The sequence below is a fragment of the Numenius arquata genome, chromosome 8 (genome assembly GCF_964106895.1).
Source record: "Numenius arquata chromosome 8, bNumArq3.hap1.1, whole genome shotgun sequence".
Lineage (NCBI taxonomy): Eukaryota > Metazoa > Chordata > Aves > Charadriiformes > Scolopacidae > Numenius > Numenius arquata.
Genome location: NC_133583.1, coordinates 22,005,673 through 22,033,181, shown reverse-complemented (window position 1 = coordinate 22,033,181; position 27,509 = coordinate 22,005,673). Strand labels below are relative to the sequence as shown.

The following is a 27,509-nucleotide window of genomic DNA, read 5'->3' as shown; positions in this document are numbered from 1 at the left end:
AGTAGTGCCTGAGCTGCTGGCAGATACACCGTCCTTCTTCAAGAACAGCTTCCCTCTATTTGCACTGCTTGAAGTTTTAACAAGAACAACCTGTCCCTGCAGATACAGGCGCTCTAAGTGTTAATTAAACTGATTGCAAGACCATCTCCCAGAAAGTATGCATTAGTGTCTCGATGGCAAATTAAGAGAGTTTATATTTCCAGACACATTATGTAACATCCCAACAGGTTTCTAACAAAAAACTACAACTGAAAAAGACCATCCAAATCCTAAGTAGTTTTTACAACCCTCTCACTTTGGCTAACGTTTATTACATCTCAATATATAACTAACAGTGAGACTGCCACATGACACACACAATCTCTTCTAATTTATTTATACCTAAAAGGGTTCCCAATGATCCCCAGACCAGATGGGTCTGAGATCGCACCCCAAATCCTTGCACCCCATGCACCTTCCAACACAGGCCCAATAAGCTTTTCTTGTGCATGCCCTGCTTACGCTCCTCACCATCTAGATTTGTTTAGGCACACGCTCTGGAAAATTCTGTTATTTTCCATCGTATAACTTCTATTTGTCTTTCTACAGCCATATTAAGGAACTGAAGCCCTCCAGAAACTGCTGTTATTTGAGCAGTATCTAAGATAAAATGCTTGAAAATAAAGCCAATATCAGGTCTTGTGTTATCAGGATTCAGTTTCATTTTGGTTTAATTTTCAGTTGCAAATACACTGTGCATGTATTTTTTTGCATACATTTAAACTGGTGAATGACATATTTGTGCCATAATATTATTATTTTTTTTAAAGAATATATCTAAGCGAGCCTTGGGGAAAATCTTGCTGAGCACTTTGGAATCCTGCCGTGACCCCCAACCTGGTAAGAAAATAAATCACATATAAAGACCAAGAAACATGAAAAGCGTCCTTTTGGGAAAAACACTAGATAATGTACAGATGAGTAGGAAAAAGACATTTCAAACCCTGGGGGACAGGCTAGGGAGAAAGAAGTACTATGCAAGAAGATTACCTATAGAAAGTGATGCTCCCTAGTCTGTGACATGGCAGAAACAGGAACACATCCAGGGCTTTTTTAAGCCAAATTTTAATTAGAATTTGGTCTTAGGGGAACAATTCAGTATCCCACTAATGTCTGTATGGCTTCATTGATATGAGAAAGTGGAAAACATGGCCAAGTATGTAAGAAAGCTATTTATCAGGTTTGCTATTCCACTGCGTGTTGTATTCCTCTGCTGGAACACAAACAAATATACAAACCAGAGTATTTCTATAAAGAAACTGGATCAAACCCACACTAATAATAGTCTTTTGTGTTCCTCTTACAAAAATTAAATTTGCAAACTCCTCTCCCTTGACAATGGCCTGATGTGCCAGAGCTGTCTTTGTAGGAACCATACAGGGATCACAGCCCGAGGGTTTAGATTTGATTACTTTGTTCCTATTAGCAGAGCGTTTGTACTTACCTTCAAGAAACGAACACCCTGTACCAAGCCTAAGAACATGGCTTGGAGGTGCAGACAGCAGCCAAAGACAAGATTAGCCAAAGACTAGATGTGGCCTGAGGGTTTAGTCTTGGAGAATATTAATAACAGTGATTTAGGGAGAATAACATACAAACCACTCTGGGTTTTGCCGTTTCAAAGCCCTGTTGTTACTGTTGTCCAGCAACTGAGGGCGCAGGCAGCCTAGAGCTAAGCTGTGCTGCTCCAGCATGGCTGCAGAGGACACAGAGAAAAGAAGGCAAAGACAGACCTTTGTTGGCTCTGGGACACCAATACAGAGAGAAACCGTATCTGAGCCATAGGTCAAATATTCTCCTGGTGAGCACAAGAGAAGGGGAGACTGTTAGTATCCACAGCACACAAGTGTCCAGAAGGTACTGCTACTGATCCTGCACAGGAACGCCAACTCCAAGTGATGCTGCCGGAACAAACTACCTCCCTCTGTAACAGCAGCACAGCACAGCTTCCTAAAATGACACCAACAGGAGAAATGACCTTGTGAAGCTCTGTCCATTCTGCATCACCATTGCCACAAACGGCTCATCCTCTCTGCCTTCAGTTTTCTGGCTGTGCACTTGATATGACTTAATCTTTGTAATCAAACGTCTTCTACCTCTTTGACAAGACTAAGTGGATGGCTGGATTGGCAACTCTTTATTGTGACACGAAATAGTCTTCATTCACACAAGTATATGAGAACTCAGTGGGCAGTGAATGAAGGAAGAGAACCAGTAGAGAAAACAGTCCCTGAACCCAGTTCCACTCTCATCTGTATAGGGACAGGAAATTCATTATTTGGTCTCAGAATTTAGACATTTTTTGATAATTACTTGAAATGGCACCTATGAAGAAAACAGCTTGTGTTATGATTGTTAAACTGCAACTGTCTTTGTTCAAATTATAATGTTTGCAATTTTCTTTTAAAAGGAAAAGCCCACCTATTTGAAGTCCTAGATATGCTTTACCAGGAGCTGACGGCCTGTGAACTCTTACAAAGCCAGCCCATGGAGAAGGCACGGAGTCGCCAGTCCTTGTCCAACCCACTGGTCATCTCCTGCTGAGCAGTGGTGATGACTATGACCCACACGACCAGCCAAACAACAACCCTCGTTCCTTCAAACACACGATGAATGGATGAGATTTGGCCGATTCAATGGAGCTCAGTAACAGAGAAGAGTAATAGAAGAATTCAGCCATGAAAGCAAAGGCATGGGGAGAGTGCCAGGTCCTCAGCTAACGTCAAAGCCCTTCCTGACCTGAATGAGCATTCCTGTGACATGAGGACAACGTAGTGGTGCCTGTCTCTGATGGAAGCCAAACCATCCTTGTGTGATGGCCCTGTAACTGTACCCCTCAACCAAATAAAAACTATTCCAAACACACTGACCTGACCTATTTAGATTTGCAGCCTTGGTGGCACTCTGGCTGGGCACAGTTTCTAGCTTTTGTAGTAGCTCAATTTGAAAGCAAAAGGCAGCCTGTGTTATCACCGGCAAGTAAACCCCTTCCTTAACGTACAAGGGACAAAATGACTGTATTATAAACATACACACGGGTGTATGCCTGTAGTGCAAATTTTAAGGGCTCATGTATAAAATGTGGTTGTGTGTGTCTGTGATTCAATTATTTACCTTATTTAACTCTGAAGTTAGACTTGTTATTGCTCTGCTGAATTTTATATTTGCAATTACAGAGATGCCTTAGAAATCTGCAACAGCCTTTCCTGACAATAGTATTAGATTTTACATTAAAAGTTACATTTAACTGCTTGCAAAAGGTACAAAGCAATCTAGTTCCCAGGCTCTCAGGGAAAGGAAGGGCTGAAAAATTCACTTTGCAACATCTGCCACTGTCGCATTAGCAAACAACACGTGCAGTCCATGACTGTTCTCTCATTTAATTTCCCTCCATGCAACTGTAGAGACACAAAACTAGGCATCCCTTGCAGACAAATTAATGTAAAATGCTGGGCCTAATCATGGTGCCATGTAACATTTTAATCAGCAATAAAATAATTCCTGAGGGCAAAAGGAAGAAAATAGGTTGCTTCCAAGATGCTTTTGCTCTTTCATTCAACTATCAAACACAGAAACTGAAGAAGTGGAGTTCTTTAATGATCCAACTGAATTTATGATATTAAAAAATGCACTGTAGATCTTTTAAGAATGTGAAATTGCTTTCCTGAGATAATGCCAGTAATGAGATAAGACCATTGAATTTAGAACTGTGGGTATATGAATTTTTCCCATGACAATGGTTTTCGTACAGGAATAAGGTCCGTATCACAATGCAATCTGGCGAATAAGAAGATTTCTATTCCTTTCTATTCATAATACACTGTAGAGCTTACACACACCTCCATCCAAAATCATGATACATTACTTAGCATTTAGAGCCATGTTGGTAACAAAAATTTGCAATAGATATTTTCATTTCATTTTAAAGGAGGAAAAAAAAAGGTGTTTTGCAAATAATGGAACAAACTCTGTTCAATGGTGATTTACCTGGGTGGGGTTTTTTTCTGGTTTAGCAGAGGAAGATTGTAAGAATAGATATATATTTTTAATGTAGATTTTTCATCAAGATAAATTAGATATACATAGTGCAATATTCAGCCTGTAAGAATGAAAACTGTATACTAATACTAAATGTAATATTAACATAATATACTATTTAGTATATCCTAAACTATATGCTAATACTATGTACTACAAAATCTATATACTAAATGTGCACAGATAAAAATAGATAAAAATCAAAATAAGCACAAGTAAGTTCCCTGCTTGGGTTCATTTTCTAAAACAACAAGAATAAGTATCAGCTTTATGTTTCGTGTGGCTCTTAGAGCTACCCAGGAACACTGTAGATGTCTACAGAGAGAACATGCCAGCACATCATTAAATAAGCATGATCTGCGTGTAGAGTTAGCAGAAGAGACACTGCAGGAAAAGGACTATAATGCAAGTACATGCCTGATTATGGCTACCCTCGTGCACTCCAGGAGTCTTTTATCATTTGAATTAATGTTACTTACTGTATCCACTCTCTCTACATACACATTTCTATACACATTTGGCCAATTTCTCACTGAGATAACCTGAGGGTCTGCACAATTCTAGCAAAAGTTACATTTTTCAAGAAAATTTTCCTCCTCCCATTATTTTTTACTTCATATGAGGTATTAACTATTAGTAAACTAAAGTCCACCTGATATATAAAGTTATTCAATAGTTGTCCAATTTATTTTCATTGAAGTTCTTCGAAGTACCTGGCAATGACCACTCCTCACAGACGTTCCGTGATTCACAAAACTTTTGCACCGAAATGGTGTGGCCGTCTCCGGCCAGAGCTACTCCAAGAGGTTGATGGCATTTGTACACACTTTTTGGAAGAAAAAAATCCTTGGCACTGCTATGTTTACATTTGCTGAATTTCTTGGATTTAAATCTCTTCCCTTTCATGATACCGTCCATTCATCTACTTCACGGTATGTTTCAATGATGAGGGCTGTTTAGATTTCATTCTTTGATTCCATCTTACTGTTAAGAAGAAGGGAACGCTTTCCAACAGTGCTGTGTAAAATAGAATTGCTTGGTATGGAGAATGACAATAAGTATTCACGGCATGTGTGTGACACATCGCATTACCAGCCGAAGGGTTTCTCTTATATTTATAATCTCATGGTGGTTAAGACACTGAATCCTTTAATATTTACATTCTCTTATTTGCTTAATAATTTTATGTATAATTCCGCATAATACAAAAGCTATAGAATGTGTTTCTTAGCATGAAATTCAATTGATAATCATCCTTATTTCCTGAATTACACTTTACTTCCAAGAAGCCAGGATTTTCAGAGTTCCATTTGTTTTCTATTCTACTTTTCTGGCTCTTCTGTAACACCCCAGCAGAAACACCCCTACCCATTTTCCGTGGTACTGTCCTTTACAGTAGTCTGGTGGCCCTAAAATTGTGGCTTTTGCGGGCAACTGGTCAGACTGAATACACATTTCTTTGGGGATGCTGCCAGCCCCTTTCTGGGCCTGTCCACAGTCACTGCTCCAGGCCAGTCTGTTCGACAGTTCAATGATGGCTCAATTCATGACCAGTTTTCCTCCCACCTAGACAATTATATTTTTGTCTAATGAAGCTCGCGAAAGGACAGCAGAGCGTCAGAAACAGTAGACAAAGGTCTGCCTCAACTTGTACATGTTTGTCAAAACCTGGAGCACAGAATACAGATAGCTGTTTATTTTTAAGTTAAATAATACCCTAGAAAATAAAAAAGAATTAACTCAGCATGATACTAATGCATGCTTCAGAGAGTGCAGACTTTGTACCTTTGCCATTCAGATTTATGAAGGAAATAGCCCTTACTTAGTTTGGACTTCACTAGCAAATTTTGTAAATGAAAGTTTAAATGCTTCCGCACCAGCTGGTTGTGAGCTGGTGAGAGCCTGGAGCACCAGCTGGGTAGGATGTCTTCTAAGGACATATGTTAGCTTTTCTGGGTTACACGGTGTGCCGTGGATGCCATGAAATGGAAATCCATGATCCTGCAAGTCCATTCTTTCCGCCCACTACTTGGGAAATCCAGCTGAATTACAGGATTTGTCACGAAGACAAGCTCACACCACAACACCGTGCCTGCTGCAACAGGGAGGTGCTGACTCCTCTGTCTGTGCTGGTGGAGGGGAGATAGACAAGTCCTGCTGCGTGTGGAGTACAGAAATAGAGACATTTCTGAGGAAACAGCAGAGGGTGAGCAGCCCAGGAGATGTAACTGGGCTGAAAGCAGTACTGGGATGGTCCTACCAAAAGACAGTCTGTGCCAACTAACCTAAAGCTGGCTACCATATTTTTCAGAACCCATGCCTTACTCATTGAGCACAGCGTACATCAAGCTTATAAAATACTTAATTTAACACAGGACATAGTAACACACCTTTACTTACTGATGAGACGAGGCCTACGAGCAGTGTTCCTACTACAGTTATTTCGGGGGATGAGCAGTGCAATCCCCACATGCCAGACAGCTCCACTGAGGTGAGAGCGGGGAGGCTTCCAAACCCCACGGAGTTACTCTGTTCCCTGTGGTGTTTTGCAGAAATAGTACTTTTGCGAGCACAACACAAATTACATTATAAATGACTATGTTATTATTCTGCCTCAAAGAACTATGAGATAACTTATCTTTGTCAAGGAGTAAACAAGGACTGTAGGATGACATTGAAAAATTATCGGTATTCAAGTGGTTTCACCACATCCTCACTGGAAAGCAAAAAGGTCGTAAGAGCCGAGTGCATGTCCTATTAGAGTTAGGGATAATTTCTGTACCTGAAGAAGGTTTTATTGTCTGATAGCTCTGGTTTTGCTGATTATTTCTCATTGATTTTTTCACAACTACAAGTGGGGAAAAAAGTTCTCTAACAAAGGCAAGGTCCTGTATTTTGTGAGGGATTTTCCACCTCTGAAAGTTGCAAAAAAAAATAGGAAAAAAAAGACAAAATACATGGAGGGTGAGACGACTTGACCTAAACATACCATTTAGATTAAAAATGTTATTTTTAAATAAAGAATAGGCAATAGCCATGGGAGGGTCTTTTTTGTTTTTAGGCTAATCTTGGAAATAAAATTCCTTACACATTCACAGCGCTAGCCCAGCCCATGCAGCAGTACTTTCTGTCTTGTCGAGCACTGCAGCTCTTACCAGCAGGGACCAGCTCTGGGGACGACAGGAGAAGTCAGCGTGGCTACTAATTGCTTATGAACAAACATCTGTCATGCCCAGGGCTGAGACACACCACTGACTCATCTACCAAAGGATTGATAGTCACCCAAAAATGTCACCAGGTTTTGAGAGTCATTTCAAAGTCGCTCTTGAATGTGCTCACATTTTAAACCGAAGAGTCTTCTGGGGCCTCCTCTGAGCCCTGCCATCAATAGGACGTAGCACATCCTACTGCCATGGAAACCATTTCTAGGTCACCTTTACATAACAGCGCAGAGGAAACAGCACCAACTCCACCATTAGGGCACCCTCCTTTTCAATGAAGATTGCAGTAACCAACTTAACATTTACTGTAATTGCACATAATATGCCGCAAATAAAGAGAGATCCTCTCTCCAGCATAAAGATGAGAATGTGTACACTATGCAGGAGATCTTGGCTCCGACTCTGCTATTATTCTTCTAGTCTTCAAGCGAGGGAGGCAAAATGATTGCCTCGTCCTATGCATCCATTTTGCACCTCAAGCTGTGTAACAGGTTGGGTTAAACTAATGCTGCAGAGAACATCATTAACACTGGAGAGACCCTTCCAAAAGAGAAAATATAGCTGGAGCTGCTCTTACATATCTGGTTGGAGCCACGTATAAACAAAACTGACAGAACCAACAATTCGAGTCACAAAATTAGATTTAAGGAGCCACTGAACTGAACAACAATATACTGAGATGAGACAGAAAAGAGACGGGAAGCATTTCAAATCCTGAAATACAGAAATATTTCAGGACATAAGATGTAAGAAATAATTACATAGAAGATTCTTTTCTGTTCAGGGAACAGCAAAGAGTTACTGATGCAGGAGGAAGAAACTGAGTTTTTACAGCAGCTATCAGTGAACACTCTAACCTAATTATTTTAAGTATGGAATCAAGATGTTCAGATGTGTGAAGGAAGTGTCTTTATCAAGAAAGAATTTGGGAAGGGAATCTAAAAAGAAAGATAAAGTTTTCATATTACGATAATAAATCTGGACCATTTACTTCTATGGTGATAATTTTAACAATGATGAGTTGCTCCCAAGAACTTAAGTTTGAACCTACACTCCAGGACTTCTCACTTATGTGCACGGCACGGTCCTCCATTCCAACAGCCACAAATCCTCAAGAAAGACATTAATATCTATAGCTATCATTTATTTTCTTTTTTGCAACTGTTGGGTTTGTTGTTGGGTTTTTTCCCCTAGTGGAGAAGCAGAATAGTGTATCTAGCAAGCACTGTTTCGTAAAAGGGAATTGTTGCAAGTCATGGTAGACTGACCTCACACTACTATTTCATTGATTGTACAAGTCATTTCCAAACTCCTGAGAGTTAGAGCATGACAGAGATCACAAGAAATTAAAAAGTACAGGAAGAGAGGATAAAAAAATATAGCTGAGACTCTGAAATAAAACATATTTGGCAATGCTGAGACTATGGAATAGGAGATTCTGCTGACCAAGAATTGTACAAGAAAAAGCACTCTAGAATATGTAGAAAGAGAGGGTGAAATTTCCTAGGTTTTATTTTATCTCCTGTAGGGACAAGGATGTCAGGAAATGTGGAACTGAGACAATGTTGATAAGGTGGAACTGAGAAAAGTCCAAGCTTCTTCAATAGTGCTTACAAATGCAGCACTATGTTATTACCACTATTATTTTTAAAGTCTAGAATATGAAGGATTTCATAATAGGTTAGGATAAAAACCTGCTTGCTCCTTTACTGAGGAATGTTTCTGAAGGCACCTTACTAGAACTTGGATTAGCATTGGAAAAAGGCTGTGAAAATTCATTATATACATTATTATATATTATACATTGGTATACAATTATTATACATTGGTATAATTAAATATAAATTTAAATACAGATTACTGATTGATAAATTATATGAGGAATAACTAAACAGCATGCTCATTTGTGCTATAAAACCATGCAAGGTTACAAGATCAAATATTTGAGCAATCTGTTTAATTATAAATAATTAAATATTCAATAGGCCATTAAGAGACTAACTCATTGTCAGAGAGGAACATGGAGGAATTCAAAGATAAAGCGTTTTGTGCTCAAACTGCAGCACTGGGATGAGAAGAGACGCACCTTCCCATAGTCGGTCTGAATAACCCAGTACTCTCTGGGAAAGGTGGAGCTGAAATTCAAGTTTGTGCTTTAAATCAAGAAGGACTTGAATCATGAGCTCTTTCAACCTTGATGAAGGCCAATGGCGTCCTGGGCTGCATTAGGCAGAGCAGGTTGAGGGAGTGATCCTTCCTCTCAGCTTGGCACTGGTGAGACATCTGGAGTGCTGGGTCCAGTGCTGGGCTCCAAGTACGAGAGAGTCCTCTCAGAATTGCTGGAGTCCGGTATGGGGCCGTGAAGATGTTTAAGGGACTGGAGCATCTGACATACAAGGGGTGGCTGAGGCAGCCAATGTTGCTCAGCCTGGAGAAGAGAAGGCTCAGGAGGAACCTTATAAATGTCTATAAATGCCTGATGGGGGGAGTAATGAAGATGGAGCCAGACTCTTCTCAGATACTCATTGACATGCAAGAGCCAACAGGCACAAACTGAAATACAAGAAATTCCGTTTAAACATAAGAAGACTTTTTTATTTTTTACTGTGAGGGTGGTCAAACACCACAACAGGTTGCCCAGACAGGTTGTGGAGTTTCCAGCCTCGGAGATACTCAAAGCACAACCGGACGTGGGAGCAACCTGCTCCAGCTGGCCCTGCTTTGACCATGGCAGTTGGACTAGTGATCTCCAGAGGTCCCCTCCAGCCTCAACTATTCTGCATTTCTCAGAGTCTCACACTTACAGAGATGAAAGTCCCTGTAGTTTGTGTTTTTCATTAGTAACATTATGAACAAGGAGAGTATTACAGAAAATATACAGCAAGAAAACAAAGTGATAGCAGAATAGCCCTTGATTATCCCAACATGGGAAATCTGTGTCCCTCACTTAGCAGAAAGTCCACCCTTGACATAACACCCATTTATGTTCATTTGAACTGAATCTCATTTTGTGATGGAAAAAAAACAATGTCATGAGGAATCCTAACCTGGTTTAGCATTTAGAGGCCTTTAAAACTAAAAGATTGGCAATAGAAAAACCTTGGTTTTCTTTATTCTTTTGCTCATGCAAGAAAACAGCCGTTCCAAACTTACTACTCTGTTTATATTTTTTAAGGAAAAGGGAGCTTAGGACTAAAAAGTAGTAAGACCTTTTAAAACTACTTCAAATCTTACAAGACATTTAACATTGCCTTATAAGCAGAAACAGATTTAATAACAAAAATCAGCATTTAGGCTCATAGACCACTGCTACTAAAAATGGAAAGAACTAACTCCAGCAATTTGTATGAAATCTTTGGAAATTCCTTGTTACAGACTCCAGATTCCCTTCATTTCTGCACAGATGAATACACTCTGTAAACAGTTTTAAAGCTGCATCTGCTGTTGAATGATAACATTATGGAGACCCGGTCATAACTTCTGCTGAAAATAAACAGTTGGAGATCTTTGAAGGATAGTGGAATTGTAGTTTAGTCTTTGACTGGCTCATAAATTTTCACAGAAGCAAACAGCAAATGTAAGTCACATTTTCCTTTCTTTCTTCCCTATCCTCCTTGTCCAGCCAATACCACATAAAAATTTCCATACGAATGGTATGGACACAGGAATGCTGACAAATCACTTAATGGCCCTACTACAACTATGTTACAGTGCAAGAGGACTAAATAGACTCCCCAAAAGATCTTTGGAAGTATTTTACACAATTATGAGAAAAAAAAAAAAAAAAAGAACCATAATAGACAAGTCATTCTGATTCAAGTTTAATATTTCATGGTAATAAATGGCTATGAAAGATTCAGAGAACATCCTTAGGAATTGGTATGCTGTGTTTACACACGCTCCCACTATAATTAAACTCAAGGTAATTTTGCTACTGAAACAATTTGAGCATTGCATGTTCCTATTTGTTCTGTTTAACCATCAGTGCCAATGGAATGACAAATTCCTGTTCAGCTATACCTACAGCACTTAGTCATTCACTTGAGTCCACGCTTTCTCACTTCCAGGTCCTGCAGTACTCACTATTTCCTTTGACCTTAGCTTTCGCGTTGGGAGAATAAATGGTTCTCTGCCTGGCAGAAGGCAGATAAGGGATATTTCCCAATAAACAGTTTCTACATTGCCTGATCAAGGGCACCTACCTGTGTCAGTGCTTTATATTCCCTGCTTGGTTCTAATAACTCTCATTTATATTTGTGCTCTGAAACGCATACAGTATTTATTATGAACCAACCCATAAAACTCCTACCATCTTCACAATAAGTTACATGGGAAATCAGCTCCTCATGAGTGAAATCTCCCTAATTGTGCTCTACCGATCCATATTCATTTAATTCTCTGAGTGAAGTAAACATTAGATACACAAGAACAAGAGAACATTTCTTTTCATACCATCTGCAGAAACAGTATTTGATAAGCAGAACAGCAAAGATACGTTTGAAAAGCCAACGCAAGATAAAGACAGCAAGCACATGCCTTTTCTTGCTAAACTGCTGGTAGCGATACATTCAAAATCAGTAGAAGTCTGCCATCGGGTCAGTCCCATTACGGCATGGAGTTGTAACAATACTGGTGAGAGGTACCAAGTGATCAGATGCCATTCAGAGCCTAAAAAGCCTTTGTTGAAATGAAGAACTATTCTTTATGCTACTCATCCAGAGCATGTTTTCACTGTGCATAGATCAAAACTTCTGATTTTGCCTGCTCTGAGCGCTGCTGGGTGCACTAAAATGTCCTATCCACTTTACAAGTGTGCACAGAACTAGTGAAAAATCCTGGGGGAGGGCTCCTGCCGGGATTTTCGTAGGTCACAGTAACCCTCCATGACTTCTTTTGGCTGAGGTGCTGCAAAGCTTGCTTATCCCTCTAAATATCTCAGGGGAAAATGGGAAAGAACTCAAGGGATATCAGTTCCCACCTGATCTAAGTGGCATCCTTGGTGCACAGGGGTTCATCCCAACTACCTCAATCAGCAGTGAGGTTGTGAGTGTACAGGGGGCAGGGCTTTGGGGGCATCCCACTTCGGGGGCAGCAGAAGTTAGGATAACCCAAGAGATGGCTCAGCTTGGGTGAAAAGGATATCATTTGTTTGCAGTTTAAAATTAAATTCTGGCTTGAATAAAAAATTCAAGGGAGGGAGGGAAAAAAATCTATCTCTGTTCAGAAAGTTCCAACAAAACAAAAAGAGGAAAAAAAGCAAAGTTAGCAGACAATAGAGAAGAAAATAATGTAGCCGTTTCAATAGACCTGACACTATAAAAAATCCAGTCTGGCAAGCGAGTGTGCCCTACCTAGAATGTGAAATTAGTCCTGCACATGGTAACGATTGCTAAGCACATCGCTATGGAAATTGAGAGCTCACAGCAGGCATAGGGAGTCTTAGAAATGTGGAAAATCAATGCTCTGGATGCTGTGGCGAAGAATGATTCCAGCAGAGTGACCTTTAAACAGCTTGATCGATTGTAGGCAAGCAGAAGAGAAGCACAAGGGGACAAGCTGAGCACAGGAGAGCTCAGCCGCGCTGCAGCCCCCTGGCCAAAGGCAGCACCGGGGGTTCCCCAACAATTTGGCCTGGCAGTGGCTCTGTGGGACAGGAGGAATCACAGCAAGGATTATTTATCCATGTTTAAGGTAAAAAGAGGAGCTATTTAGCAGTAATGCTACATCATAATTTGAGAGGAGAAATAGAGACTACCCCACACCACGGACACTACATAGCATATTAAGATAAAAATAATACCATTGATGAATTTGGTCAAGACATCTATGTTAACAGCTCTTCCTTCCAGACAGTGATAAGGACCTGGCGTGGAAGTCCTCAGGCTGGCAGAGGGAAGAGGAGATGATATATCACTCCCTTCACACAGTTGGAGGAACAGACCAGGAATTTTCCAGTGAAATACTGTGGTCAGAAAAAGCAGACTTCATTAAACTGGCTGTTACTCTGTTGACATAAATTGCGCCCAGAGTTCTGCAGTATAACCACCACTCCAGGGGTATGCTACTCACCCAGGAGGTAGAAGACAACATAATTGAGTAGGGACTTAACTTTGGTCTCCTATATCATCGTGAATTCTCTAACCATTGCACTACTGACCTCCTGGGTTCTCTCTTAATCTTTCCTATTGGAGCTGCTCCACTTTGCACAAATAATTGCATGTTATGCAGAGCAAGGAATTAAACCCATTTCTCCCACCCCTTAGATGAAAGCCCTGACCAATGGGGTATCCACTTCAACTTTACATACGCCTTTTGGGTTAAACCAGTTTCAATCAGCTTTTTGAATAAGGTGTGAGAGTTATCTCGGGGTCGGTCTCTTCTTCCAGGATCTACTATTCCGTCATTTGGTACCATGATGCAAGGAACTACAGAAAAATATAGTAACTTTGTTGACCGACTGTGGGAAGCAATCATGAATCACCCTGATTTAGATGACAGCGGCAAACAACAGATGTTCAAAGTATTGGCTTTTGATAATGCCAATAAGACCACCAAGCAAATTCTAGCCAGTCTACCAAAAGGAGCAGACATTGAAGAAATGTTATTGAGAGTAGAAAGGACTGAAGCTCAAAAACAAAGCACCACGGTCCATCACAGACTCCAAGATTCGACCACAAAAAAACCGAGCTTGCAACTCAATTGCGCACACTGACTGATGTCCAAACCCTGCTTGGAGACATTCAATGGGTGTGGAACTGTGTTGGTATTTCCAATACTGACATTGCACCCTTAACAGAATTATTGAGAAGCAATCATCCAGCCAGCAGCGTTACTCTGACGGCGATGCAGCAAGCAGCACTACAACAAATTGCACAAAAACTGCAATCGACGTGGTCATCTCGACGCATTTTAATGTTGCCAGTGTCTTTGATAATATGTAATGGGAAAGATTCACCATATGCAGTCATTTGTCAATGGCAAAACAAAAAGGGGGAACTTGCTACTCTCTTCTCCTTCTTTGGTGATGCCACTGACAAATGCGAAGGGAAGGTAACAAAAGAGAATGTGTTCAATGTCTTAGAATGGGTATTCTTAAGTGTACAACCAAAAACGAGCATTCAAACGCGAACTGAAGCAGTAGGTGAATTGATACGAAAAGGAAGATCACGAATCATAGAAATCAGTAAAGAACCAGAGGATATTAGCATACCTGTTAACGCTGTAGATTTAGAATAATGGCTGCGTAATGACGCTGCCATGCAAGAAGCCTTGTTAGGCTACAGTGGGAGAGTGCATTCACAACAGCCACAAGGGAAATTATGGCAAGTTCTAAAAAGAAATCAGTGGCTAGAAAGACCCAAGGTACGGAAAGACCCATTGTCAGATGGTATCACTGTGTATACAGATGCAGGCAAACGCTTGCGGCGTGCAGCCTGTGTTTGGCAGGAAAAGGGTCAATGGTGTCAGCATATCATAGAGGGACAACCTCGAGATTCCCTTCAAACATTGGAACTAACTGCAGTAGTATGGGCCTTGAACAATTGGCTAAGCGCTCCCTTGAATGTAGTAACAGATTCATTATATGTGGCTGGAATAGTGCCACGCCTGGAAGACGCTCTACTTAGAGAGACAGCTAATCCTAGGCTGGGGATTTTGTTTATTCGGTTGCGATCTATACTTGACCAAAGAACAGCTGCCTGTTGTGTTATCCATATTCGTAGTCATCAGCTAGACCTTGGATTAGGCCAGGGCAATCAACTTGCTGACAGCCTGGTTAGTCCAGTGTGTCATGTGCCTCCTATGGATAAATTTCAACAAGCTAGGCAGAGTCATGAGAATTTTCACCAAAATGCAAAAGGGCTAAAAAGACAATTTAATTTAACAGAAAATGAGGCTCGAGGCATTATCCAAGCCTGCCCGAAATGTGGGAGCCATGGCCCAGGAATAGGGTTAGGAGTGAACCCAAAAGGATTAAAGGCGTTAGAGTTGTGGCAGATGGATGTCACACATATCCCAGAGTTTGGTCGCTTGAAGTATGTACATGTGACCATTGATACATTTTCAAAAATGATCTGGGCAACCGCATTGCCCGGAGAAAAGGCACATCATGTATGTAAACGCTTGCTTGCTTTGCTGTATTAGGAGTGCCTGAATGCATTAAAACTGATAATGGGCCTGCTTATGTTAGTCAAAAGGTTAGAAAGTTCTTGCTAAGATGGGGAGTCGATCACACGACAGGGATCCCACATTCGCCTACGGGACAAGGATTAGTGGAACGCACTCATCAAGTATTGAAGGACTATCTAGGTAAACAAAAGGGAGTAGAGACAGATGCTCAGCAAAGGCTACATCGTGTGCTCTTTACGTTGAACTTTCTGTCTCATGGGGGATCAAGAGGAACTGCCAGTGATGATTCACCATCAAAACCTTAAGTTCAATAGTACAGCAATACTCCGGCAACTCAAAGTGATGTATAGAGATCCAGTCTCTGGAATTTGGTTGGGACCTGTTCCTGTTATATTTAATGGTCGAGGTTATATGTGTGTCTCCACAGATTGCGGTCCAGTATGGGTGCCTAGTCGAGCTGTAAAACCTGCTCTGACTCGACATGATCCACCTGACAACCAAGATGTTCAAGATCCTGACCCTGGGGATATTGATCCCGGCGGTAATGACCCTCCAAAAGATTGAACCTAGGGAAAACATGTGGGTCACCTGGGCGAATAAGACAGGACAACAAGCCTTTTGTCTATCGCTTGCTTCTGCTACAGAGCCTTTTCGGACATGTTTGATAGGAGTGCCTGGTTTTAAGGTAGAAGACTTTAGCAAGTATAGTAAGCAGAACTGTATTAATTCTCAGAGTGTTAGTAACTGTAGTGCCACGCTCCTTAATAGCCTGAATGTTACGCTGCCTTGGGACCCTCAAGAATTAGAACTGTTAGGATCAATGAGAATTGGAAATGTCTCCCAGAACTGGACTCAAACCTGCATATTTTTTGGAGGACCTGCCTTTACTGGCGTAAATTATTATCGATCATTTAATTGGACGGGGTGGACAAACGTCACTCCGAAAGCAAACTACTATGACTATAGATATAAAGGTGCATTTTGTGGCACAAATGACACATCAAAACAAGGATTGGGAGCCCTTGGGGTTGGAACAAAAGGGGAACAGCAAATTTGGAACAATGGCACCCCAAAAGCCTTGCCGCCAGACGTGTTTTTGATATGTGGTGACAGGGCATGGCAGGGAATTCCGAAAAATGCGATAGGTGGTCCATGTTATCTTGGCAAATTAACGTTGTTAGCCCCAAATCAAAACTGGTGGAAAAATGTGACCAAGGGAGAAAATGCCGCACGTACAAAACGGGCGGTCACGGGTCTCCCACCAAATTGCAATGATGAAGTTACCTTACTCCCTAATCCCACTGAGAGAGTGTTTTTATCCATGTTTGTACCTGGGGCAGCAGCAGGCAGAGCTTTGAAGGAGATAGGACGGTTAGCTTGTTGGGCTGAAAAACAAGCTAAAGTCACCACTGAGGTAATAGAAACTCTGTTAGGAGATCAAAATAGCTTACGCCACGCAATTTTGCAGAATAGAGCCGCAATTGACTTTTTGCTATTAGCTCAAGGTCATGGTTGTGAGGATTTTGAAGGCATGTGTTGTATGAATTTGTCCGATCACAGCGAATCAATTCATAAACAGTTGCAGTGGTTAAAAGAGCATGCAAACAAAATTCGTAAAACCATGGGTTTTTAGATGGGTGGCTGACTAACTTGTTTGGGAATATGCCACAATGGTTAGTAGGCTTCCTTGTTGAAGGCTTGCACATTATAATAACTCTTGTGATTATAGGTCTATGCTTATGTTTAGTGCTTAGTTGTATTAAGAGAGCTATGTTAAAAGTAGTAAACCAAGCCTGGATTGCTCAAAAACAAAAAGGGGGAATTGTGGAGGAATGGCTGAGTGAAAAAGGGCATGACTTGATTACAATGAGCAACCCAGTCTTTGATAGGGATGAGAGCCCGGAGGAGGCTGTGAACTGTCCTTGAGAAACAGAAGTATGAAGAAGTAGCTACATGATAAGTAAGTGATAAGCGGTACTGCCTCTGGGAGATAGAGAAACATCTGCTGCGCGTGGACAAGAGGTCTGCACTAATTGTGTGAGCGCTCTAGGCACGTGAACAGAGACTGTAAGCCAATCGTATAATTGTTGCTAGCGCGTGCTCTGCTTGTCTGTCTTTATATACTCTGTGTGAACTTGAATAAAGGGAGAACGACCATACTCATATTGAGACTCATCGTTACTCCGGGTCCGTCTCCCACTCCGACAAGTGAAGGGTTTTATCAGAGTTAGGTTGACGGTTGGACTAGATGGTCTTAAAGGTCCCTTCCAACCTGGACAATTTTATGATTCTATGATCTAAGGGAGAATAAACAACTCAAATCTGGAATAAGCAATTTACACTCAGTCTTCCCTTCTTGTCTCCAGAAGAAGAAAACCTATTCACACAGCCTTTTGCATTGGTTTAATTACTGCAGTTTAAAGTAAGGCTTTAAGTAAGAGCAATGCAAACTGCTAGCACAGAAAACACCCTCATCTGAAATGAGTCGCTCCCGGTCACAAACCCCACTGGTAGTCACTGGTGTTTCCTTGCGCCCATTGCACCGGGCAGGCTGGGTACTGACAGGGAAGGAAGAGCGTTATCCTTTCATCCTGCAGTGGGGGCTCTTTGAGGGCAGAGCTGGGAACGCTGGAGCGGAAGAATGGGCAAAGCTGCCCTGCGCAGGCCTGTACGTGATCTGCTTTGTGTCTGCAGCTCCTTCATAGAATAGAATCATAGAATCATCCAGGTTGGAAGAGACCCCTGGGATCATCGAGTCCAACCATCTACCCTACACTACAAAGTTCTTCCCTATATCATATCCCCCAACACCACATCTAAACGACTCTTAAACACATCCAGGGATGGTGACTCAACCCCCTCCCTGGGCAGCCTATTCCAATGCCCGACCACTCTTTCTGTGAAAAATTCTTTCCTAATGTTCAGTCTAAACCTACCCTGCTGGAGCTTGAAGCCATTCCTTCTTGTTCTGTCCTTAATTACCTGTGCGAAGAGACCAGCACCAACCTGGTCTTCCACTACTTCAGTAGCAGTGCAGTTACTTCTAGAAAACCCAGCCATGTTAGCTCAGAAAAAAACTTGAGCATATTTGACCCGTAGAACACTGGGAACGATTCTTACTGGCATTCCTCAGTTCTGAAGGATGCTTTATTTGTAATAAGCATTTTAATAACACACCAAAAAGAAATAATACCAAAAGTAAGGAAAAGCTTTATATCTACCAAAGCCACATTGTGCAAGAGTGACCATCACGTTTTGCAGACTATACAACGGCTCTTTAAATCTCTAAAAACGATTGCAGACCTCAAGCATACTTTCTGCAAAAAGATATGGGGTTTTGTCCCATACATTTTTAAATTCTTCTGGTGATTCTTGTTTCAGATACTTAACAGTACCATTTCGTTGTTTCAAGTATTTTCCCTACTTTTACCTGTCACTCAGTCAACGCCAGTCTGGTTTACATTTCCTCTTACCTATGGCTTACACGGTATGCTTCAGGGTTAATCTGCAGTAAGCATTCATAAAAATAGCTAGCCATAGAGAAATGCCATTTATTTACATAGTATTTTCCTTCTCATCAAGAACTACCTACATATAGAAATGCAATAAGTGCTACAATCATCAAAAAAAAGCAAACTCTCTTTTTCTTAGTATTTTCCTTTTGCACATCACAGAAATTCACATGCAATCTCCCTGTAAGAACCATCAACTCATTTAATAAATGTAAAATTTCAGTGCTTAAGATCCAAGAAAGTTGGACATCTTGTTATGTGCTGCTATATACAGACAAGCTGTAATTTAAAATCAACTTAAGAAATTTTTCACTGGCTTAATAAAAAAGCTAAGATCTTTAGTTTGTCTTTCTAAGAAGAGGAAACACAGTCAGTAGTATATAGAATTTGTATTATCTACTTGTCCAGAGAGAGCTTAAGAAGGCCTTGATTTCAAAGAGTAGTCAGTCAGCAGCTCCTCAAAGTTAGGGCTGTTAGTAATTTCTCATTTTAGATATGAAACACAGTGACATGAAAGTATTTCCTTTTGAAAAAAAGTGTTCTGAACTATTTTTTGAGACGAATGACAGTCTATTAAGGTCAATACAAGCCTCCCTGTGCTGAAACATTTTACCAATGATAATCTAGAACTCCAACAGTGGCAGAAGAGAGACAACACTCCCCTGCCCTTTGCTCCTTTACTGTAAATGGCTTTGAAAGTACCAACACTGTTTCAGAAAGTGTTGTTTAGGAATATAGTTCTTAAATACTGTAAGCAAAAAGTTAAATTCAAAAATAAATAAACTCAGGCAGATAGACTATGTAAGGCTTCAAAAAACAGTTAAGATAGTAAAAATCTTTGGTCACTAATGAAGCTAGTGGGAAAAAAAAAAAAAGGAGGTGTAGGGGGAAGAGCTTGTATTTTTTCACCCAAACAATCTGGTTTTGAATGAAAAACCTAATGTAGAACCAAAGATGAATAAAAAGATCCCTGAGAGCATTTATACTGCAGTAGTAGGTATATACTTATATTTTACCTGCTAGCACAATCTGATCAAACGTAGTATTTCTTCTTTACATATTGTCTGTGCTACAATGTTTTTGTGTTACTGGTTTGATATTATCCTCTTCCAGTCTGAACAACAACGAACTTTTTTCTTTTTTTTTTTACTTTCTCCAGTTTCACCTCAGTATCGCGAAGTTACTTTTATCCTTATTTCTTTTACCTAGCTCCTTTTGCATAAAGAAAAATCACCTCTAGCCTGAAAACCATACTATATCAAGAATTTAAAGAGCTGAAAGGAACTTGCCTGAGAGTTGAAACACCAGCATCAATGACTTAAACCTGTAAAAGGGCTTGAGCCCTTGTCACTGATTTTTGGCTGAAGAGATGGGTTATATACTTATGGTGGGTCTCTGTCAGAGGTATTGCCAAAGTCAAGGTGGGGGGGAAATTTCTTTTGTTTGCTTTTCAGACAGATGATATTATTCCCACTCATATTCTATGCACTTTTTTCAGCAGTCTGGGACAGTCTCCACCAGACTGTTAAATATCAAAACTGTGAAATATCAAAAGCCAGAATATTTATACCTATTTCAAAAGTGAAGTGCAAATTTCTGCCTTTTTCTTTAAAGTGAACTGTAAACTTTGGAATCATTACCATCAATATTATCATTATTTTGATATCTTCTTCAAAGTTGCCTCACTGAGCAACTTTGTCAGCAAGTGCCAACTTTAACTAAATATATTTAGAGTACAGATTCCAGCAGATGCAGTGACTTGCCACCCATCCACACATCTATCTTTTGGTCCCTACCTTTGCCTTACTTTGTAAAGTGAACTGCCTCAGTTTAGGCTTGCTAAATTGGGCAAAAATAGGAAGATTTCAAAGACAGGAGTCAATCCTTAGCTTCTGTTCAAAAAGTTCTCATATGTAAATACAGTTCATACTGTTGAAATTGCATTAGAGAAAGCTCAGTCATTGGTATGGGTTTTTTTCCCACTTAACTCTAAGGTGAAAATAAGAGCAGATGGATTTTTTGGCTTACACTCTGACCAAGCAGAAGTTTCCGAGGAAAACTACCCCATACAGAATACCAAGTCTCAAGCTGCGATATATTGGGGTTCATATATAGCAATAGGTTGACTGTGAGTTAGATATGCTTTAGAATGTACCCCTAGCGATGGCTGAGTTTTCTGGACAATTTTTATATACACATTCTCACAAAATGAACACTTAGAAGAATGGAACTACATGAAGACTGAACCAGGTAATTAATCAATGCAAACTATGCTTCCTCCCCCCATCAGGACAACACCTGCAGGATACATTTGCATATTGCACATGTCTGCATCGGAAATAATGGAGCTGTAATAGGTGGAACAGATGGCGGGATGGAAGAGAAAAACTAAGTGGTGAAGAGAAAACATCTATCTCTCGTAGCAGCAAAGCGCTGAAAGGAAGACCTGGAGTAGCCAGAAAGAAAGGCTTTTAGAGAAAACCACTTTGAGGTATAAGCTCTTCAACTTTCCTTTTCTCCCCTAGTAAGTAAAGACAATTTGTTGTATTTGTAAGACTACTCCTGTGTGGCACTATCATTTTGGTATAAGGTGCCCTTTTCTTGTTCAACTTTGCTTAACCTTTTTTGGCTTAATGTAAAGGAAACAGGCACTTATTACAGCATGTGACCACATACGGAATTTGCCAGGAGTAGCTCTTCTAGGAAGGTGCAAGTGCATATTTACATGTCAACTCTGGTTTTCTAAAGAGAAAGAAATTCTGTTTAGTCTCAATATATCTGCAATACACTTAAGTCTCTCAATGGAGTTTGAGCGATTCCTTGGCTTTTGGTATGTGATGAACATCATGGCTGACTGTCTTTCCATGTAGTGAAGAACGTGGTGGTAGCTGTGCTTGGGTCCTCCTTTCCCACACTGCCCAAGATTGCCACGGAAGCCTGTGCCACAGTCAGATTGTGCCAGCAGTTTTACACACTCACCTGATGTTCTGCAGTGGTTGTGCAATGACATCGCTGTTATTTTTATACTGTATGAAGTAGCGCCCAGGCTTTTCATTGTATTTTAAGCATTCTGCCCTTGGGGCTTTTTCATGTAAGTGACAAATGCTGTTAGAAACTCTGTACTCATGAAAATTCACGTCGCATCAGCACGCCGGTAAGACCTTTAAAACCTTTCAAAGACTAATCTCAAGAACATTTGTTCAGAGTCACCGATATCTTCACCCTCTTCAAGACACTACTTTATGTGCTGACTCCGAACAAAATAGACAGGTACTGAATTTCAGTTTACAGACTTCCTTAGAAACAATAAAAGCCTAAAAATAAGGTGACATCTGCACTGTTTATTAGTTGTATCCAATATCCTGAAGGCTGAGAAAATCTCAGTCTTCACTGAATTCAGAATTAGCGTCTGTGCTTCTTTCCTCAGATGTTCAATTTATATCCGCCAGGAACTTTGCCCTGAGTGAAATTGCTGACTGCTCTGTATGTTCTTTTATTCCACTATTAATCGCAGTCAAAACAAGAAGCTTCTTGAACAAGTATTTTCAAACACAAGGGTTTGATGGCCCTGCCTGACACATCAGGAAAAAATGTAATTTTGGAACTCTGGAAATTAATGGATTCCCATTTTTCTCAACCCACAGGAAACACACCTTTTTTTTCACCCATTCCCTAAAAATAATATGCCTGTTTACTGACCATATATATGGAGATGAGTCAGCAAAGCCCTGGCCATTCAAGCCCAGGTCCAAGCCCTTGCAGTTAGTTTATTTTTCCCTTCCAGAAGTCCCTCTTTCACCCAGAGGTTGGCAAATGACATTAATCTCAAGAAAGTCCTTAGGTTACAGAATTCTCACAGGCACTGCCTCCTAAACCAAACCTTGGGTTGTTAGTTCAGTAGCTTGAGTAGCTCTTTTTATGATTTCTTTTTCCATTTTTTTTATCATACTCCTGGCTGTAGAGGGGTGGGATAACTCCTCCCCATCTTCTCTTTCATATAGGATGTATAACTAATCTCAAATAGCACTGCAAGTCCCACAGGTGAGGATCTGCCTCTGCTCTATCTACCCAGTTAAGCCCTTCAGGGATAGCTTCATTCACAGAAGTGAAACGCTTTTTTTCATCCTATTGACTTTCAGAGCAAGATTAAGAAAGAATTAATAGAATTTTGATATGGTTTTCCCAAATGCTAGACATGCAAACTGAGCAAAAGCTAAGATTTGTAATAAATCTCTGTTCAGCTGCAATCTAGCAATAATGATGAAATTGGAGGTAGTATATAGACATTTAACCTGCCATATATTCTGGAAAGGTGTCCTCACTGCTATAAATTGTCTATTATTCACAGAGGTTTATCAGAAATGCCACAGAGTTTGGGGAAGAAGAAAAGGAAAAATAATTGGGTTCACTAGGAAACAAACTGAAACATCCAAAAGAATGTGGATGATGAGTAAAGGCAAAAACCAAACCACGGAAGCAAAATCTCAGGCAAAGCACTGTCATCTCACTAACACAGTTCATAATGAAGGTCTCCCTTAAAACAGAAAAATGTATAAAATACTTCTGAAGGGCGTGACAGACTTAATGGGGAGGGGAATCTCATGGATTTTTCATTCTTCATCCTTTTATCTGAAAGACGCTAATATTTCAGAATATTTCACAAAAGGCCTTCTCATTTTAAAAAAGAAAAAAAAAAAGTAAAGACGGATTTTCTGTAGTCATAAAGCCTGAACAATGTTCTTTAGCTTGCGTAAATAAAGGTGCTGCAGCTGGACCTGTAGAAAGCAGGCAGCCAAGGGATGAGGCAAGTGCCAATTGATTTCAGATGCGTACTCAGGGCGAGCTGCTGACTAAAGAGGACAGAGCTTTCCTCTCATTCCTGGCTCTGGTTTTTCCTATTAGAGGCTGAGATACTGCAGTTGGCCTGTGCCTGTCAGCATGGAGAGTGTGACACTGTGAGTGTCACTGCAGGATAACATCAAACCACCAAGATTCATCAAAACTGATGTGGAAATAAATTATAAATAACCTCCAACTAGCTCCATTAAATGTAGGAAGTTTCACTGAAGTACAGCCATCAACACTGTGTTTGAGCTACAGGGAGCAAACGAGGGCAAAGAAAGAATTAGATTATGTAGGAAGAGACTTGCAGCATCTTTTAATGAATTTACAATCCTCCTCAGAGGAACACTGTTTATTTATTCCCTGATATATGTGACCGTATGATTAACTCATCTGCCAGCTCAATAAAACTGAGTCTCCAAACTGTTCGTATATTAGGATTCAGTGATAAGAAATAATAGGATTAGCATAGCAGCATTTTCAGCTTTTGTGATTTTATCACAGGTCACACTATAGAAAAGCTTTCCTTCAGAGCCTAACACTTGGAGGCACATGATTAGAGGTGACTCTCGCTGTTCATTACTAATATCTAGCCTTAATGACTGTGAGCAGAACTCGGAAAATGTGAACTTTAATTGCTCAAAACATCAAGCCCACTAAAAGAAAAGTGTTTTTTTTATAAAAAAAAAAATAATCATATTGCTTTTCAATGCAAATAACATGGCTTTGGGCACACAATGCAAGAATTGGAAAACTGGGACTAGCAATAATGTTCTCTCACATACTAAAGCTATTACTGTGTGGTAACACAGGTTTTGAGAGCGTTGTTCCTGACTGTCCTCCCAACCCCATGAAAAATCTGCTGTTTTGACAGTAACTTCTAACTGGCTTAAATGGGTTAGCTGGGGTGTACCTTCCTGACAACACATCTGCTTTGCAGCAGGAATTCTGCAGAACCAGATTAGATCTGCCTGCAGTGACTTTCTGTGGCTCTCCCTGTGTGATTAGAAGTCTGGGTGAAATCTTGTGCAGTTCACGGTGGAACAAAGAACATTTTCTAGGCACAGCTAAAAGTTACAGCAACACAAACGGTGTGTACATACAGCACTGGTATGGAAGGAGTAATGTGACTGTAGCTGCTCACATCTGGAAAAATTAATCCATCATTGAAAACATATCCAGAGTTGACTCTTTTATTTCAAAAAACCATGGAGTCATAGCTTTATGAAGGGCAATATAAAAACTCACCATCTTATCAATTATGAAGTGAGTTACATTCTGCCATTAATTACCACAGTAAACTCATCACTTGGGCTTTTCCAGTAGAGTCTTTAACATCAGATACTAATTAATTTCTAATTGATCTTTCCAAGAACAACTGTTCAGTGTGACCATACAGTTCAATGCCCTGCCTTCAACACTTCAACTCTTCAAGCACAAAATAGCAGGACTTTAGCTAATGGGGCTGAAGGCTGACTTTTTTTATTACCAAACTCCTCAAACAGGGACAACACCGCAAAACTCGGAGTGCTACTTAATCTCATGCATTTCACACTCCTACTGCAGCTATCACACAGTAACCTGGTAAAGATGCTGAAACACCTTTAGCAGACTTGACTGCACAGTTACGAGGGTGTTCAAACAAGGGTCAGTTAAGGACATTTCTCTGGCTGTCACACTGGCAACGTCTGTACCAACAGAATGGCCCAAAGAGCTGGATCAGGGCAGTGGCACAATCTGGAAGTGAGGACACCACGTCCAACCATAAATACTCGGGGAGTGGCTGCTATTTTGGACTACCTTTGGTCTGGTCGCAAGTATTGAACCTCCTTTAGCACCTGGAACAAATCAGATGTATTTCCAGAGTGAATATTGCTGTTCGGTTTTATCTAAAAGGCATGCAGGGAAAATGAGGAAGATCATGAGATTTGCTCTGACAGCTCAAGCCTGATCCTAAATAAAACAAAAATTCACAAAAATGCAGCGTTGTGTTGTAATTGTTTGACTGAAACACAGTATTGTAGTTTGAATAACAGTGACTGTGCATAAAGAGCTAGAAAACTAATTAATTTTCAATAGAGCAAAACATTTAACTCAGCAAAGCAAGCAAGGCAGAGGGGTGCACTGCTGACTCCATTTACCAAGCCCAGCACTTCCCATGAAGGTGACAACATCGTATCAGCTCATGAAACGCACCACAGAAACACCAACTGCTGTCAGGATGATGGGGTTCCCGGGAGCACCTTCAAAGCTGAGTAACTGAACTGGGAGTGCAGGGAACGGCCAGGGCGCTCTCTCACGGTGGTCTTTTAATGATGCTTTTAGAGATTCTCTCTAGAAGTCTCCCCATGTGCACTCTAGCATTGTCACAACTTAGCATAAATGGTATTAATATTTTCCTGATGACAGTCTGAATCCATTGCCTATGAATAATTCTTTTCGTTAACAGGCTCAAGACCCTAAGAGTTCCATAAAACACAAACATGGGATTAGCCGTCTGATTTAGACAGATCACTTAATACATGCATTTTGTACGTCTGTTACATTTTTATCTTGGAAAAGGTAATATCCTAAAAGAATAGAATGTTTCAGTCTTTCAGACCATTATTTCAGGTTGATAAATTATATCTAAAGGTTGATTCACATGGTGTATGCCCAACATTTAACAAAAAAATAACTTGAATGACACCTAGTGGAAAGAGAAGCAATAGCTGATGATCGCACAGCAACGATGTCCAGTTTTCAATAGTGCAAACAGCCAGGAGGGAGATTCTTCATGAGAATGGTGGGAGAAAGAATTATTTAATAAAATGGGTGGAGTGCAATTTAGGAGAAGAATTTCCTAAACGACAAGAGTTTATCTACCTGTGTAATAATATTCCGAGGAAATGGGATATTTGGTTTGACAGAGGCAAAATTAAATCAGGTAAAACCACAATAAAGGTGGAGTGGGAAACAATGCAATAAGCAGAATATGGACAGGATGAAAATCAGAATCCTATGTATAAATACTAAAAAGGCTTTAGCGGGCTAGTTCTCTAGGGTACAATACATAATAGGAATATTTTGGCCCTGGGGCAACAATAACTCAAATAACTCCCGATGTGAGAGAAACCACAGATTTTCTTTAGTTCATTTCCACAGGCAATAATCCTTGATGTGTGAATGAATTTCATGATGGATCTTTTTTTTTTCCTTCTTTTTGCTTATTTGCTTATTTGTATAATTCATGAATTACCAGTGACTCACACCCAATTATAAAGAAATATTTTGGTTAGCCTGTTCTCACCAACCTCTTTGAAAATATGAAAGAACAGATTTAATCAAGGTGATAGAAGTTAAATGAGAAGCACTTCTGCCGCCTATTGACAATGTGATGTGGCAAGTTTTTTCAGCACCACAAATGGAAACAGTGCTTGAGAAAGACTTCTGTCTTTCTAGGTCAAGAACAGGTCAGTGACAGCAATAAATGACTATAACTCCGTAAAATCATCTATAAAAAATAATGGCATATTCTGCCTGAATTTCCTCTTCGCAGGTCACGCGCTTGATCTGTTCATTTATCTTTAACTTGCAGTTTTTATTCTTAACTGCAAGGAAACGAGTCATCTCCCTTCAACACTTTCTTCTCCTATATAAGCAACCAGAAGCAGCACCCACGTAACTGACTGGAAAAGTCAAGGCCTCCAAAGAAAACTAACCCAGATAAATGTGCTTCCAGGGAATAAGG

At 40.3% G+C, this 27,509-nt stretch overlaps 1 protein-coding gene across 1 annotated transcript in view; it reads left to right on the top strand.

Annotated features, from left to right (window-relative positions):
• Window positions 1–2,897, top strand: part of EFCC1 (EF-hand and coiled-coil domain containing 1) — a 53,815-nt gene extending 50,918 nt beyond the window's left edge. The window contains exons 7-8 of the mRNA XM_074152422.1: window positions 810–879; window positions 2,450–2,897. Of these exons, the coding sequence (XP_074008523.1) occupies window positions 810–879; window positions 2,450–2,583 (204 nt within the window). The 3' untranslated portion in view covers window positions 2,584–2,897. The remainder of the gene's footprint in view (window positions 1–809; window positions 880–2,449) is intronic.
• The last annotated feature ends 24,612 nt before the right edge of the window (window positions 2,898–27,509 follow it).